Source organism: Nannospalax galili, unplaced genomic scaffold (genome assembly GCF_000622305.1).
Source record: "Nannospalax galili isolate Female #2095 unplaced genomic scaffold, S.galili_v1.0 scaffold698, whole genome shotgun sequence".
Taxonomy (NCBI): Eukaryota; Metazoa; Chordata; class Mammalia; order Rodentia; family Spalacidae; genus Nannospalax; species Nannospalax galili.
Window position 1 is genome coordinate 4,322,543 of NW_008341886.1, and position 18,535 is coordinate 4,341,077.

The 18,535-nt window shown below is 41.4% G+C and overlaps 1 protein-coding gene across 4 annotated transcripts in view; it reads left to right on the forward strand.

Moving 5' to 3' along the window:
• The window catches only part of Sema5a (semaphorin 5A), a 487,535-nt gene extending 475,823 nt beyond the window's left edge, over positions 1 to 11,712 (forward strand). For all 4 annotated transcript variants that reach the window (XM_029565663.1, XM_008837641.3, XM_029565665.1 and 1 more), the window contains 2 exons: positions 2,238 to 2,449; positions 4,586 to 11,712. In XM_029565663.1, the coding sequence (XP_029421523.1) occupies positions 2,238 to 2,449; positions 4,586 to 4,705 (332 nt within the window). In that variant the 3' untranslated portion in view covers positions 4,706 to 11,712. The remainder of the gene's footprint in view (positions 1 to 2,237; positions 2,450 to 4,585) is intronic.
• The last annotated feature ends 6,823 nt before the right edge of the window (positions 11,713 to 18,535 follow it).

Here is an 18,535-nt window from a genome sequence, read left to right on the forward strand (position 1 = left end):
GCTCCTGGACAAACTAGGAAAGGCCCGAGCTTTGTGAACTCCTGTGGTCTTACTGCTGAGCACATGAGCTCAGAGTGAGGAAGTGAGGTGACTGTCAGGGAGTCTGGGTTCTTGTGGAATTCTAGTGTTGTCTCCTGGGTTATCCAGCCATTACCAATGAATGTGGAGCTGCGTTGTCTATTTGGAATTTCAGTGTGTTTAGGAGTGTGCTGCTGATCATGGTTGACAGTGAACCCAAAAGAGGGGAAGCTTGACTTATTATGCCCCACCAGAACGCAGTCTCCAGGCACAGAAAGGAGCACAATGTAGGGGAAAGCTCAGGATTTGGACATGAGAGACATCTTCATCTATCTATCTATCTATCTATCTATCTATCTATCTATCTATCTATCTATCTATCATCTATCTATCACAGATCTTCAATCGTCGATCTGTCACAGATCAGGCTCTGATAACATGTCTGATCTTTTGAGACTCAGCTTTCCAAGGGGCCTCTTGGATACTCTTGGACTTGAATGGGGGATTGGAAGAGGAACTTTGGTAGAGCCCTGGTGTCCCAGGGTTTCATGTCCTTTGGTGAATAATTAGTCAAGTGTCAGAGTTGGCTTCATGCTGGTGCTAAAGTACCTTTTGAGTAGTAAGTGTCAGGAATGGGCACAGAGCAGAAGGAAGGTGGGTCTGCAGAGCTGGGGAGGGTCAGGTGCAGACACCCTAGGGTCTGGGGACAGTAGGCAGGTGTACCAATCTATCCTCCCACTTACTTACTCTGTGGTCTGAGAAGTCACTCTGTACATGCTGCTGTCCAACCTTTTTCTCCTTAGTCCCCCCTGTCTCTGGGGTTGACAGATCATAGAAAGCCAGCAGATGACACTGCATTCTCTGATGATGCACCTGGGTGCCAGCTGGGTGTTCTCAATATGCTTTCTGAGCAGTGGGAACCTGAGGCTGATACTGTGCAAGCAGGAGTTAGTCCCACAGTCCGGGGCAGTGTAGAACGGAGACCACTTCTTTCACACCACTGTCACTTAGCTCAGCTCTGAGCACTGTGCAGATGTTGCCTTTGTGACCAGGAAGCTTGGACTCTTTAACAGCAGTGTTTTCCCAACATACACATGACTGTTTTCAAACTGTTGTTTCTCAGACAACCCGCAGCTCCTCGTGTGCTGGAGGTACAGATCATTGACAGCTCACTTTTTGACTGTTTTACACTCATAAGTCAAGGACGGAAACTCAGAAGGGAATAAATGCCTATTAAGTTAAAAAAAAAAAACAAAAACAGCCGGGCATGGTGGCGCACGCCTTTAATCCCAGCACACGGGAGGCAGAGGCAGGTGGATCTCTGTGAGTTCAAGGCCAGCCTGGTCTACATAGTGAGTTCCAGGACACCTGGGGCTACAGGGAGACCCTGTCTCAAAAAGACCAAAAAAAACCAAAGAACAATTAAAAAAATAAAAAATAAAAAACCCAGCAAGCTAAAAGAGGACCACTGATGGCCAGCTGGAATAGCATATTTAGGGCCTTTTGCACAGATCCTTTATCTCTTAAGAGTAAGTCATTATTTTTATAAGATCATCTAAATGCAAGTGAGCAAAAGTGGTCTACAGAGGGCACCAAATTCTGGACATTGTCTCTAGAACAGCATGGCCAAAACTACTAAAAGTCATTATGTTTGGGAAAGAAGGGTGGTGTACATCTCCTTTATAACTTTTGAACGTTTCTAACATTGTACAACGTTTGTATTTAAAAAGTGTAATGGGTTGCAGCAGAGTTTAGGTAAACAGAAAACACTTTAAAATAAAATGAAAAATTAAAAGAGAGAAGAGTGCAGCATCTGAGAGCCCTGTGGCTTTTTCCTTTGTCCGTAGACTTCACCTATACCAGGTGTATGGATGCACAGCCTGGTAAGATACGCAGACACATTGTACGATAGAAACCCCACAGATCAGAGGTCACTGTGCTCGTGAAGGCTCTCTGAAGGCTTCAGAGAAAAACAGAGATGTACTGTTGCTATGTTAAGATTCAAGGGGTGTTGGGAAAAATTATCATAATTCATGAGAACAAATCCAACTAGACTGCTCGCTGTGGGGAAGTTTCTCTGTGAATAGAAGCACTATGACCTCGTTAACTTAGGAGTGGCCATGGGCTCCTCGTTATGTCTTTGTTTTCACTGAAGTGCTTTGAGAAGTTAGGTAGCATGTTGTTTTTAAGTGTGTCATTATGTATTTCCTGCCCTGCAGAGTTCAACATGTTCCACATCATCGCCGTGGGGCTGAGCAGCTCCATCCTCGGCTGCCTCCTTACCCTGCTCATCTACACCTACTGCCAACGGTACCAGCAGCAATCTCATGATGCAACTGTCATCCACCCTGTGTCGCCAGCCCCTCTAAACACCAGCATAACTAACCACATCAACAAATTGGACAAGCACGACTCTGTAGAAGCTATCAAGGTAAGGAGTGGGTAATGAGGGCTGCAGCCAGGTGACCCAGGAAGGCAGGTGACTCTGGGGCTCATGGAATTGGGGACAGAGAAGGGGTACTACAGATCTTTGAGTGTTGACTGTGTGATCTCTGGCAGGTGTAGATAGTCTGGGTGTTGGGGGGGGTCCCCTGTGGTAGGTGTGGGCAGTCTGTGGGTGCTGGCTGGGTTCTCTGGCAGACCTTTAAGGATTTGCTCATTGGAAATAAAAGTTTAAAAGGGGACAGGAAAATAGCAGCATATAAAATGCGTGAAGTTGCTAGGCCTTTGGCCAGTATCAACCTGTCCCTCACCTGTGCTCTCTGCTTTTGAAGAGAGGTCTCCCAACAGAGAAGTGCCCCAGCTAGGGACAATATATGACTAAGAATTAATAATAAGGGTCAACATGTGGCAATCATATATCCATGTCTGTTTCAAGTATAGACCTGTTTCAAGAATAGACTTGACTTTCCTTCAACCTCTGCATCCTCATATGGAAAATGGATTCAATACTGCAAAGTTGCAGTATTGGTGAAGTTGCAGTGACCTTACCAAGGCCCAGAGAAGGATAGCTTCAGTTCCACATCTGCACAGGAGGTCAGGGTATGGCTGGAGAGACATCAGAACCTGTTGTGGCCTGCATCTACCAGGTTTTTTCACACGTCCATAATGGCAGCCTCTGAAGCAAAGGCTAATTAAATTAACACATTCCTGTTGTTAATGGTTTCCTTAGTATTCGTAGAGAGTGTTGGCATAGCCCTTCCCTGCTGTGATGGCTGCTTTTGAAACCACAGTCCCTTCTTTTATAAGGATATGTAATGTATTAGGCTCTGGAGTCTCCGTGTTCAGTAGATGTCACATCCCAGGATCTGCAATGTCCTCCCTCCCTCCCACCACACAGCTTCCATTCTCTGCCACTCATCCAAAGTAAGTTAACTTTCACCTGTGAACTCAACTTGAACCAGGATCCGGGGTTCAGCAGTGCCTCCCACATTTTGGATGATGGACCGAGGAGGAGTGGTAGACTGAGATCTCCCTCTTAGTCTCTCAGAAAGGAACTGGAATGTAAGAAAGAGCGTGAGCTGTGGGCATTCCAAACCAATCTGCAGAGCTTGAAGCTTCATGCCCACACATCAGCAGATCTGTGGCCGTGTTGGTTTAGGCATTAGTACATGAGTGAGCTGGCCTGTGTTCCTACTTCAGATCCAGTCGCCCCTTTTAGAATCATTAGAAATGCTGCCATGAAGGAAAAGGACCTCCGAGGACACAGATGTCAGTGTGATCTGCAGTGAAGCACTTTCATGTTCCCTAGACTAGTCCTGTACAGCTGGCTTCTGCCTTTCCTGTTTCATCCGCATCTTGGTATTTGTCTTCTCTTTACCTGACACAATTTAGCCCTTTGAAGTTGCAGGTGACTTTAATGAGCATGATGAGGCAGGGTATCTGTGTCCCAGATGGCTACGGCAGACACCTTCTAAGAGCTCAGAGTGAAAAGAAATTAAGGCATTTGAATCAGGTGCACTTGGTCAAATAAATTCGATGAAGTCTCTGATAAATGCAGCTCTCAATGGGAGTCTGGGAGCTCCGTCAGTTCATCCTTACATATATGTGATGTATGTGCACTGTGTGTTAATTTGATGAGTCTTGGAGGTTTTCTAGAGATCTAGACTTAGGTTTTCTCATCTTGCTTCTCTCAGTTCCTTCCTGACTAAGGTGTGAAGTAGGCCAGACGTTACTAAAGACCACAACCTGATTCTGGTTATTAGGCAAGTCTTCCTTGTGGCAAATGATCCGAGGAGCCAGGTAGTGAGAAGATACTTTCTAAAATAACGGAGGCTTAGAAGAGAGCTCAAGGGCTGCAGGGGCGGCTCAGTGGTTAAAAGCACCCAGTACCCTTGCAGAGGACTCACATTTGATTCCCAGTACCCACACTGGGTAGCTCACCACTGCCTAGAACTCCAGCTCCAAGAGAATCTGATGCCCCTGACTTCCCAGAGTACCTGCACTCAAACATGATTTTTTTAAATGACAGAAATAAATCTTTAAGAAGGAGCTCAAATCAAATGTAAGTCTCCTACTTATATTCCTTTGAAATGTACTTACTGAGCATTTAAAATATATTTTACAGGCCTTCAACAAAAACAACTTGATCCTGGAGGAAAGAAACAAGTATTTCAACCCACATCTCGCTGGGAAGACCTACTCCAATGCCTACTTTACAGATCTCAATAATTATGATGAATACTAATTGCTCTTAGACTTCCGGCTTCTTGTAAACTCTCCGCTCCTCAAAGCCGTACTCCATGCCTGCCCATGTTTCTGAGGCTTCAGTAATGATGTTTGAATCAATTTCAAGTGCATTTCAAGCTAAGACTGTCCCCCTTACTACCAAGAACACACATCCTTAAAAGCAGAAAACACCTATTTAAGTGTTTATGGCATTGTGAAAATCTGCTTACAGCAAACATTTGATCGTTGTTAAGTGAACCATGGTATGAAGTTTTTTAAATCGTGCTTCCCCCAATCTCCAACAGGTCTGTTATGTTCATGAGCTTTATTTTATAAATGTGCCAAGCACATGGGAAAAATGCCTTCTGAAACATCCACCTCTTCAAGCTTTAGATTGTAAAACCTCATGAAGTTTTAATTTGAAAAGGCAGGCACTTTATCTGAGAGAGCCCTTCCCTTCACACGGTCCATAGTGTTTCATAGAATGAAGAAATGGATATGGGCAGGCAGTTACCTCTCCCCAAACTGGGTAACGCTGTGGATTCTTGGAAACATCTTATTTGGACTTGGAATGATTCTTCCCTAGGAAAGCCAATGGATTCCACCTGACCTCAGCTGCCCAGGTGTGGTCCACTGAGGCCCTCTGCTGTGGTCTGGGGGTAGTGACTGTCCTCACTGTGGCGTGAACAGTGACTGTCCTCACTGTGGAGCGAGCGTATGGAACAGAGGACAGATGAGACATGAGACAGTGTTCCGCAGTTTGCAGCAAATCTAGCCTTATTGTGACTTTTGGATTTCATGGCACTGCAGGGAGCTCGTTGCCCTGCTGTAGGTCTGGAAGTCTACCCGCCTGGCCATGGGAATGTGCCCAAGAGCCAGACTGTAGAAAAACCATTCATTTATTATTTGGATAGACCCCCACACCTCTACCCTCCCTGCAAAGAACAAATCTTGGACATTTAGAGTGCCAGTTATGGAAAGTATTGAAAGTACCAAAGTATAATTGAAAGTTACTTTTATTTCTGTCGTTATGCATTGTTAAATGAACTGACGTTTAGTGATAATCATCCTTTTGTAAACCACCTCTCTGATGTGGCTGATGTGTAGCAATGGGCCCCTACCCAGAGCATTAATGGAGTGTAAAAGTGTCCCTCTGGAGCCTACCACAGTCCATACTGGAGTGACACTCCGGTACCGTGGACCCATTGTCCCTCCCTTTCCTGCTTCCTCCTCCCATGTCTTCACCTCAGTGCTGTGAGCCCGTCCAGCTGACCCACCCTATCCCATTTCTGCTCAGAAGCAATGGCAGTCAGGCCCTCAAGACATAGCAGGATGGAAGTAGGGGGTTTAGTGATCTCTCTGTTCTCAGTCTTGATCATGAATAGACTTTCAGAGTGTCCTGAGCCCATTCTTCAGGTCCTGAGAAGAAAAAAAAAGTCACTCATTAACAATCAATACATGCTATGTGGGTATGGCTTGAAGAGTTTTTTAAAGGCAAAGACAAAATCATTTGTGTGTGCCTCTGGGCATTATGATAAAGCTTGGATAGACATCCATACATGTTCTTATGGATACATGAACTTTACATCTGGGAAAATGTACAGGAGTGGGGATTGCACAGTTTTATTTGCATACATGTTTTCCCTAGCCAATATAAAGAGGCAATTTCAGAAGTGAAAAATCCCAGGATTCATCATGAATTATTCTTGTAGGAACAAATTTTCAGGCATAACTCTGTTAAAGCTGAAATTAAAATGGCAGGCAGACTCTGAGAGACATTAGACCGTGAACAGAGCTGCACGTTTTCCCTGGGGGCTTCACGTGGTATTTTATTGCAGGTGTTTCTTCTACAGTGTTTGTGGCTTCTGTTGTACACACATTCTTTTTAAAAAAAATTTTTGAGACTGGGTCTCCCTTGTAGCCCCACATGGCCTGTAACTTGTTGTGTAAACCAGGCTGGCCTCAATCTCACAGAGATCTGCCTGCCTCTGCCTCCTGAGTCCTGGATTAAAGGCGCATGCCACCACAAATAGCCCAAGCACACACATTGTTAATTTGGCAACAGAGAATTTGTCAGGTGATTTATTCATTGTCCCTAGGGTGGATTTTTGGTGGATGACTCAAACCCTCACCTTCTTTAAAAAAAGAATAAATCCTCATTGCACAGCATTAATTTAAAAAAAATAGTTGCTGCTTCCTGTGTACTTAATTTTAATTTAAAAGGTCATTTTCTTTCCCCTGGGAAGGAGGATGTTAATGTTTCAAGAACTTCTCAGTAAACATGAAGGGAAATGTTTTCTAAATTACCTCAAAGCTGATTTTTAATCAATCTTATATAATAACTCCACTCCAAATTTTGATATTGTAATACAGACTTTTGACACTGAAAAAAAATTTTTTAAACTCATTTTTTTGTTCACTTGCACTCTGTTCAAAGCAAATTGTGCCCCCTTACACACACACACACGCAGACACACACACCACCACCAGGCCATTGCTTTTAAACATTAGAAAAAGCGGTTGAGAATAACTTGATCTGTGTGTGGTTTTCACCCTCTGTGATGTGCTTTGTTTTCCTGCCAGTATAGAGCTGATGCACTCATCGGGTACAGTGTGTGCTCCACACGCCACACCTCAGTAGCATCTGAATCCACACAGTGGGATGTGCAGAGGATCTGCCATTCACGCTGGAGCCCCCTTTTTCCCAACAGCCCTCAGAATTACTGCTGCACCCTTGTGGACCACATTTTCCATTCTACACTGATGTTTTCATTGTCTTCCTTCCTCCCTAGCTCTCTCCTTGCTTCCCCGGCTTCTCCTTCTTCGTCCTTTGCTACAAGCATCTGTCTGACCCTGACATGAATCACGCTTGATTTTCTAGTTATTTCTGGATACAGTTAAAGTTTGGCTGGTTTTCATTCAGAAACTGGCATCAGTCACATGCTTGCATTCTTTGAAAGTTGGCCCCATTGTTGTTTAGGACCCTTCCTCTAGATTAGACCAGCCTCCACCAATCCTGCTGTGTGCTGACATTGTATAGAAAGAATACAATTCCTGAACATTGTACAGCCCATTTCCAGATATTCTGGGGACTTTCTTGGAACTGAGGGCTCTGTCACCACTGAATGATGTTTTGTCAGTGAGTCCTAAGGAACTCTGGGACACTGGATGAGACCCTGATCCACAGAAAAGCCCCTGGCATCCGACTCATGGTTTTTCCTTCAAAGCTCCCCACTGTAATCAGGGCATATTTTTATGTCTCTGCCCCTTAAAACTTACACCTGGTACCTGAATATCCCTGATCTTATGGGACACATCACAGCACACATTAAAATAGATTCTGCCTCAAATTGGCATGGACATTGGGGGAAAAGAAGGAGGCTTTTTTTGTGTGTTTAGGGGTGAGCAGAAATTCTAAAGGAATTGAAGATACAAAGAGTGGATGGTTGAGAAGGCGACCTGCCATGTAGTCCACATGGTTTGAAGTGGACCGCCCCCCCAGGTCTGGTCCCACTGATTTACAGGTAATATTAAGGAGAAGAGAAGTAGATGTGGTAGGGATGAGATAAGGAGGTAACATGGACAGGTGAAGGTCTTGTCACTCTCCAGTGAGTGTCCTACACCACCACTGTCAGGGTTCTGGCTTAAGATTATGGAAAACCTCCCAGCAGAGGGGACTCTGTGTCCATAAGATGCCACCTCAGGGGTGCATTAGTGTGCGATTGAATAGCTCAAGAAATGTTATCCTAAAGATGCACCAGGTTTACACAGAAATCATTTTGTCTGAGTACAGCTTTAGTGGTGTGTGAACTTATGTGTTTATATTTCTTTGTTATATTTTTGTTTCTACAGTAAACTGCAAATGGTTGCCCTAACATGTCAAGTCAAATTCCTCATCAATTTTTCCCCATGGCCATCAACTTTAATTGATCCTGGACAGTTCAGTGGGACTTTCTTGTTCTGAGTCACACTTTCGGGGTCATTAAGTTCAACACTACAATCTCAAGAGAGAGTTTGGGAGCCCCTACCAGAAACGTCAGATTTCACATATCAGTGGGTGATTCAGTGAACGATATCAGCATCAGATGAACCATTGTCCATGTGATAGGGCTGTACCTAAGTTCCACAGCTCCAATAATTAATGCATGTGAAGTTGTCAAAACAATAACCTTAACTCCTGTGCATACTCCTGGCATTTCTCTGGATTCTCCAGATGGCATTGGGCAGGACCTGCACATCCATTCATCCCAACATCTTCATTGGGCATTTGGAGGTAAATGCTGATAAGGCATTGCCTATATTTTGTGACCTGTTATGATCCGGGAGTACTTGATACTGTCTATTAGCAGATACTGAAAAGTATCATGAGTACCTTACTTTGGGCAATGCATAAAAATAGGAACATATAAATTAATGCTCTTGTTGACCTATGATGCTCTGTGGGGAATGCTGTAAAGGAATTAAATGTCCAGAGCCCAAAAATGGTTAATTTTTCCAGCTAATTTTTTCTATTGTAATCATTAATTTAAATGATCTAAAGATATTTCACGATCCTATAAATACAGAGCCAAGGACTTCAGATTGTCCCTTTGAATCCTTTTCAAACAGAGGAAAGATGTTGCTTCCTGTTTGCTTCTCTTTCCTTTTGAAAACTGAAACTTCAAAACCAACTCTTCTTTGAATGTTGAAGCTACATTATTCACATTTTTAGAAGACATTGAATGATCAGGAATTTGATACACATTGCTGAAGCTTTGGGGATGGAGGCCTGGTTTCTTGAAATATCGTTCACACTACAGAAATTATAGAGCGTCATAGAAACCAAGTTTGGATCCTGACATAAATTGTGTGGTTCCTAATGGAAGCCTAGTCCACAAATGTGGGCTCTTAAAAGATCAGGTTCGCTCTGCTCTTTAAACTTACCCATGATCAGAGCCTGAATGTACTCTGCACATGTGTCATGGGGAGACATTGTACAGGTATCTAACCAAGGATGATTTGGAACAAAAAAGGACATAAGTAAGGGGAAAAGTCACTTGATGGCTTTTCTCAAATTAAGATGTAAGTCAGGCAGGAAAATCTCCACCTCTTCATAACCCGTCAGACATCTAAGGTCAGTAGTTCAACAATGATCTTCATCTTTCCTGACTTTTTGACAAATTCATACCAAATGGTTCAAATGTTAGATAAACATAAGCAGAGAGAAAAGTCTAGGCTCTGGGAAATAGAATCTATTCTTCTATCAAGACATTAAATGTGGCCTGGAGGGCTGCCCTCTCTGCCCAAGAAGGTGGCTTACCTTCCTGTCCAAAGTTGCTAGTGCCTTCTGTAAGTTACATGTTATCATTACACCTGGAAATTACTGATTCCAATTAGGAGAGGGTTGATTACACTTTGAAGAAATTCGCTCTTGTGTGTGTCTTTGAACTCAGGAATAGAAAATGAAGAAGCACTTCATCTTCATATGTGGTCTTGTTCCTGCTGGGGCGAGGACGAATGGGCAAGGGTGTGTTCAGAACTGAGGTAACTCAGTGCAGCCTGCAAGAAACTGGCATCGCTCCAATTTCGACATCTTCCTAAAAGCACATTAGCATCCGTTCTGGGACAGGTTAGTCCATCCGATGTCTGTAAAGTCAGACAATTTATTTCTGTGGCCCTTCAGACAAGCACAAAGCTTCAAAAAAATCAGATGCCAGTTATTAAGAGCTGACACAGAGTGGAAGGAGGGCCAGCTCGAACGTTGCCTGGAGTGCTTTGCTTTATCCCGTGAGTGCGATGCCTTCATTGTTTCACAAGCTACAAAACTGTTGCTCTTAACTTGGGTTGAAAACACTAAACACTAGCAGTGTCTTCCATACTAAAGATGATTGCTTGACCCTTACATCATGACTGTGAACTAAAATCAAGCTTGAACATCTGCACTTTAGAAAGAAAGCTCAGTAGAAGTCTCCAACCATGGAATTAACACTGAATCTCCCTCACCCTCATCTGCCAATAAAATGCAGCTTGACCCAGTACTGGAGTCTGTAAAGTGTGCATTTGCGCCGCTTGGTTAGATTTTCCCTGCTTTGCCTCGTTTTCTGTTCGTTTGCTGTTGCCTGTGTTGTGATACAAAATCAACTTATTTGGGACTGTTTCGTTTTTCTTTCATTGACATATCTTCAAGGCCAACTTCAGCCCTAGGCAAACCTGCAGACTGTTAACAGATCTTGAAGTTGAAAGGCAATATAAGGCACTACAGGGCCACTTCAAGAGCAGGATGGCCCTGTTTTCCCTTCATTTACCTGAGAAAACAGAAAGTTGGTTGCTGTGTTGGAATACTCCCGGATTGGTGGGTATTTCCTCCCAGGGTCACTGGGCAACCCATACTATTCATTCCCTATTAGCTGTCAGTCTTTCCTTGGAATGCTTATTAAACACACACAATGTAATTTCCAGTGCTCATCCCTTTTTTATTCATCCATTCCCTGGTTTTATGTGTTCTCCCTGGGAGCTGGCCCGCTCTTTGCCTCACAATGTTGCTTAATGAAACCTGGCAGACACCTTGTTGCCAGAAATCAGTTTTAAAGACTCTAATCATGTCAGCCCAGGCAGGGGGCTCATTCTATCTTGCATTGAATTAATTATAGAGCCCAGAAAAAGGGTGGACAGGGGCACTTCCCAACCAGTCAGCCAAAACAAACTCACACTTGCTCTCAGCAAACATGTTTGTGAATGAAGCTTGCTTGTCTTATCGCAGGGGAAATGTCATGTTGCCCTGGGTGCCCTGCTGCTGTCTACAGCTTCTTCATCTCTTTAACAGTGAACTCCTAACAGCGGCCCCAGGTACTGCCAGGAGTGCACCCTCCCTTCAGAGAATGCCATCCCCACTCTCCTCATCTCTATCTACCAACATTTGGGGGGAACAAATTAAGAGAATCCTAACTATGTAAAGATAAATTGTATTATATTTTTTGTACTTATGTTTTATGTAAATAATTTGTTTCGTTCGATTGTATGTGAGTATTGAAATAAATCCTACCATTCCGGAAACACTTTAGTGGCATTATTCTTTGCACAGCCTCTAAGTACTCTGTCACCCAGGTAGTGGTAAGACAGCTTGAAGAGTGAGTTTTAGAAGAAGGAAGCCGTGGATGGCCTCCTGGGTGGACCCCATGACACATTCTTGTTTGACCTTCTCATCTTCAGGTCTCTTGATGGGTGGAACAGAACCACACAGATTCATGATGTGTGGAAAAGAACTTTTATAAATATTCCTGTGCTAAGTGGAAACTCTGTGACCAGGACAGCTAATCTAATTCTCTGGTATAACTGCCCTCTCTTCAGCATGCCATATTCCAGCCTTCCTTGCATAACAAACTTTTTCTTGAACAATCTGCTAGCAATCAGTCAGCATAAACGTAGCTAGACGCTTGACCCGAGAAAATGACTATTAAGTAAGAGCCACATTTCAGTACGAATTCATTTTTTCCATAATTTCACTTTATTGTACTTATGCAGCATATCTTAAATATATGTATATATTTATGCCATATATACTTATAAGTACTAGAAACATCTCCAATTATTTTATATATGCAATGAATCAAAACCCTGAGAAAGTGGGGTTAATACAGAGGCCAGATATTAACATGATAAACTAAAGCCATATAAACTTACAAAGATTAAAGGGTTTAACTCCAAGTAATAAGCTATCAAAAGCTTTAAAGGATTCCATGAAGAATTTATATTTACCTGGTTTTTTTACACAAGAAGTAGAAACATCCTGCACCACAGTCTTCTTTCTTGCCACGTTTTTGAGCATTTGTGATCTTAGTAATATATATTCATATACATATATATTTTTTAGATGGTGTCACACATGGCTCATGTATCCAAGCCCTCTTAGAAGTTTCTTCATTTGCTCTTTAAAAAACAAAGTTGAAATGTGATTTGAAATAAGTCTGGAGCTCTTTGAAATTTATAATGTAATTTTTCATTTAAAGTGTCTCTTTGTGCCCAGTTTGAGAACAGCAGAGATGATTCGGTGCACTGCTGTAGGGCTCTGGTCAGCTAACCTAACAGGACATCCTGACAGTAATCTCAGAGTGTCATCTTCTGAAATTATCGTTTTGAAGTACACATGGGTTTATTTATGAAATCATACAGAAAAGGAGGTGTGAAGTGAATTTCCTCATTGATTGCCTTGGTATGCATTTCCCTTTAAGTTACCGCTCTCCTCAGCAAGCCCACCGGGGACTTTGTGAGAGAGGAAAGATGAGAAGCACCACAGTAGTGGTCAGAAGGCTGTCAGGACAGCTTGGGGGCTGCCCAAATGGAACAGCCAATCAGGGAGTAGATGTCAGACACCTCACAGCTTACAGGGTTTTTGCACTCAGCTTCCCAGATCATCAGTTCTCCCTGTGACCACCCATCGTATTTGGTTTCCTTTCTACCTAGAAAGCCTGGAAACTGGGCTTTGTGATTCAATAGAATTTCCTTTGGGCATGAAATTCTCTTGAGATGCAGTGGTAGGGGTTAAATCTCCTTTTACAGAGGGGGAAAGGATACTTGGAGGACCATGAGGAAGTACCAGCATGATTCCAGAGCAGCCTGTAGATGCCCGCCAAACACGCTTTGCTTTCTTGCTTCTGCCTGTGTAGAGCTCTTCAACCGGAAAGAGTTCAAGTGAACCCTCAATAGAATGTCCACAGCTTCCTTAATTCCAAGTTCTTCTGAAGTTGCTCCATAATACTTCATGTTTCCAAGGCCATTCCATGTGTCTTGATTCTGCACTTTAGGAGTCATTTCCATCCTTATTCTAGAACTGACAGATAATCTGAATGTAATTAAGGCAGAAAGACACATGCACATGTCCACAGAGAAAAAGCTTCCAGTAGCACCAGGTGAGGACAGAAATGGATGGGTGACATCATGGTACATCCCCTTTGAATGTCTGTTCCTTTGGCACTTTGAGTCTTCAAAGAAGATAGAACGCTAAGCAAGATAATGCATGAGATTTGAAGCATACATTCACCACACCGAAAAGTCCAATAATCAATTTACATGGAACGTTACCTAGCACCTCCAAATTTACCAAGAATAGAATGAAGAGATGTCTTCAGCATTAGGGTCTTACCTTCAGTGCTATGCTTTGTTCCCACCTCGCTCTTTGCCACCTGTCTTACCTCATCTTCAATGCTTCCCCAGGAAAACATAGTACTCTGCCTTTTGTTTGAGGCCAGAGATTTGGGAATCCAAGTTTTCTGGGCTTTTGTCAGACAAAAAGCAGTATGTCCCTACTGGTTAATGTTCTTTTATAAGTCTTGGCATTTAGAGTTCAGCAACATAACTTATTGACAAATGATACACATAGTCTAAATTGGAATAATTGGGGTTGAGGCCTGGTGTTCTAAGCCAGTTAATCCATAAACAGAAAGTGTTTGTTTGGTTTGAAGGAAAGAAATACCATTTTTAGCCTTCATTACCCCACAGAAAAAGGGCCCCTTATAACCGAGCATTGTCAGTTACTAACAAACACAAAGTGTTAGATCAGAGCATACACTTGGGCATATTTTCCTCTTTTTCTAAACAAGTTTCAAGTTTTTGCTTAAAACTAACTAAGCCATGAACTCATTCAAGAAAAAGTCTACATGATCTCTATATATTAAAATCTAGATTCCGGACTCCCCCAGCCTCATTCACCCTCCAAGCTTCCCCACTCCATCTCTCCTCCAAGCAAGGACGCAGGCACATTGTTTGTCTTGGCACCCCAGACTACGGACTGAACTCTTGGCCTAGACACCCCAGTACTTCCTGATCATTTGCATCCAGACCAACTCAATTCCTCCCTCTAGTACCCAGGAGCACTCGGGGCCTCTTCCCACCCCCACCTCCCTTTGCATCTGTGGGTGGCCAAACACCCCAGCTTCCTGGGGCCAGCAGTTTTCCTGGAGGAAACAAATCCTTAGGAGAAAGCCTGAGAGTATCTTATCCTCATCCGACTTGTGCCTCTGTGGGAACTCCTGAGCAGGAAGATGATTAAACCAGTTTGGCCCTTCCAATATAAAATCAAAAGAAGAACCTGAGGCCTAGACCAACCAGCTTATCATGCCAAACAAGTAAACCACAAAGGCATGCAAAGTTTACAAAAAGAAGCAGATCTAAACATAACAAAGGAAGGGTTGCATCTCATACAAGAATCAGAAACTACAATAGAAATCCACATGTCAAAGTCACAGTGAAAAAATAACATGAAAAACCCAAATAATATATCCCCACCAAGTACCAATAGTCCTGTAGAGGACTACAATGAGAACACCTCACAGATAACACAGGACATGGAATTTAAAAGAACAATTATAAACATGATAAAAGAATTCAGTGAATTTAAAGAACACACAAAGAACTCAAAGAAGATAGGGATAAAGTTCTGAATGAATTCAGAAAAGGGTTAGAAATATTGAAGAATACTCAGGCTGAAATGAAGAAGGAAGTGAAACACTCAATAAGCCAATTAGAAATGACAGGAGAAAGCCTCACCAATAGGATGAATGAAATGAAAAACAGAATATCAAGACTGAAAGATAAAGTGGATGAATTAGATCACTCATGCAAAGATTATGAAAAATTTAAGAAAACACAAGAATGGAATATGCAGGAATTGTGTGACACCATAAAAAGACCAAACTTATGTATCATAGGTATAGAGGAAAGTGAAGAATCTCAGTATAATGATATGGACCAGATGTTCAACAGGATTGTAGAAGAAAAATTTCCAAAATTAAAGAAAGACATGCTCATACAGATACAAAAAGCATATGGAACACAAAATACACAGGACCAGAAAAGAAACTCTCCATGGCACATCATAGTAAAAACACTAATATACAGAACAAAGAATACTGAAAATTGCAAAAGAAAAACAAGTCACATATAAAGGAAAACCCATCACAATTACAGCTGACTTTTCAGAGAAAATCATGAAAGCCAGAAGAGCCTACACTAAAGTATTCCCAGTTTTAAATGACCACAGATGCCAACCCAGATTACTATACCCAGCCAAAATGTCTATTATAGTCAAAAGGGAAAGAAAAATCTTCCATGACATAAATAGGCTTAAAGAATTCAAAAGCACAAAACCAGCCCTTCAGAGAGTTCTTGAGGCAATACGAAGAGCTAAAGAAAGGAATAACTATACCCAAGGGGTTACAGAAATAAACATAATGAAGGTAGGATTCTGGAAATGCACAGCTACACCAAGAATGTGAACAGAAATAAAAATGACAGGATTCAACACTCATCTTTCATTAATAACTTTAAATATTAACAGACTGAGCTCCCAAGTCCAAAGACACAGACTAGGTAAATGGATTAAGAAACAAAACCCATATTTTTGTTGTTTAATGGCTTAAGAAACAAAACCCATCTTTTTGTTTCTGCAAGAAACTTATCTCACTTTCAAGGACAGGAACTATCTTAAGGAGAAAGGATGGGAAAAAATATTCCAAGTGAATGGTACCAAAAAAAAAGCAGGCATTGGAATTCTATTATCTGACAAAATAGACTTCAAACTAAAACTATTCAGAAGAAATAAAGAGGGCCACTTCATTCTGATCCAAGGAACAATTGACCAAGAAGTTATTATTGTCATGAACATATATTCACCAAACTCTGGGGCACCCAACTTCATAAAAACAATATTACAGGACTTTAAGACCCAGAATAATCCCAAGTCATTAGTAGTTGGGAACTTCAATACCCCATTATCTCCATTAGATAGGTCAACATGACAGAGAATTAATGATGAGACATCTGAATTAAACAATGCCATACATCAAATGGGAATAACAGACATCTACCAAATATTCCATGCAAGCACCAAAGAATATACTTTCTACTCAGCACCCCATGGATCTTTCTCCAAATCTGACCATATACTGGGGCTCAAAACAAGCCTCAACAAATACAAAAAGATTAAAATAATTCCATGCATTCTATCAGGCCACAATGCAATAAAGCTTAAAATCAATAGCAGAAGAAACCCTAGTACCCACATGAACACATGGAGATTAAACAACACACTCCTGGATGATGAATGGGTCAAAATATTCCTGGAACTAAATGAAAAGGACAATACAACACCAAAACCTTCTGGGACATGTTGAAAGTAGTCCTTAGAGGGACATTTATAGCTCTAAATGTCTTCATTAAAAATCAGAAAGAACACAAATAAATGACTTAACATTGCAACTCAAGACACTTGAAAAGCAACAACAAATGAAACCCAAACCCAGCAGACAAGAAGAAACAACAAAAATCAGGGCAGAAATTAATGAAATCGAAACAAAGAAAATAACACAAAGAATCAACAATTTCAAGAGCTTGTTCTTTGAAAGATAAACAAGATTGACAGACCCCTAGCCCAGTTAACCAAAAGAAAGAAATGGCACCTCCATATAAAATCAGAGATGAAAGGGGAAACATCACAACAGACACCAGAAAGATACAGAACACTATAAGGGAATACTTAAAAACCTATATGCTACTAAATTTGAAAACCTAAAAGAAATGGACGGATATCTAAAGGCATGGGAACCAACAAACTAAACCAAGAGGAGATCAACAGCTTAAACAGACCCATAATGCATAAGGAAATTGAAACAGTAATACAAAACTTGCCAACTGAAAAAAACCCAGGACCAGATGGATTTACAGCAGATGTCTACCAGACATTTAAAGAAGATCTATATCCAGTACTACTTAATTTATCCAAAAAGAAATGAAGGGATAACTTCCAAATGCCTTCTATGAAGCCAGTATCACTCTAATACCAAAACCATGTAAAGATACAACGAACAAAGAAAACTACAGACCCATATCCTTTATGAACATAGATGCAAAAATTCTCCACAAAATACTTGCAAACCACATACAGACACACATCAAAAACATCACCCACCTTTATAAAGTCAGCTTTATTACAGAGATACAGGGATGGTTCAATATACATGTCAATAAATATCATAAATCATATAAATGGGCTCAAAGACAAGAACCACATGGTAATAGATTCAGAGAAGGGATAAATGCTTTTACAGTCAAAGTCCTAGAGGGAATTGGACCGGAGGAATCATACCTCAACATAAGTAAAGCCATATACAACAAACCCACAGCCAACATCATTCTAAATGGAGAAAAACTGGAAGCATTCCCAATAAAATCAGGAACCAGACAAGGCTATTCACTCTCTCCACTCCTTATTTAACATTGTGTTTGAAACTTGCAAGAGCAATAAAATGAGAAGCAAATTAAAGGAATAATAATTGGAAAAGAAGAGATAAAATTATCCCTTTTTGCAGACAATATATTATATGTAAGAGATGCCAAAAATTCCACCAGAAAACCCCCAGAAATGATTAACACTTTCAGTAAAGTGGCAGGTTACAAAAACTAATCTACAAAAGTCTGTAGACTTTCTATATACCAACAACAATTAATCAGAGAAAGAGTACATGAAAACACTCCCTTTCACAATACCTACAAAAAAATATAATATCTCAGAATAAACCTGACCAAAGACATTAAAGACCTCTACAGTGAAAATTTTAAATCTTTAAAGAAAGAGATTGAGGAAGACATCAGAAGATGGAAAGACCTCCCATGCTCATGGATTGGAAGAATTAATATGACCATCCTACCAAAAGCCACTTATACATTCAATGCAATGCCAATCAAAATTCCAATGACGTTCTTTACAGAATTGGGAAAAAACATCTTAAATTTCATATGGAAGCACAAAATTTCATATGGAAGCTCTGATAGCCAAAGCAGCCCTGAGCACAAAGAGCAATACTGGGAGATTACTGTA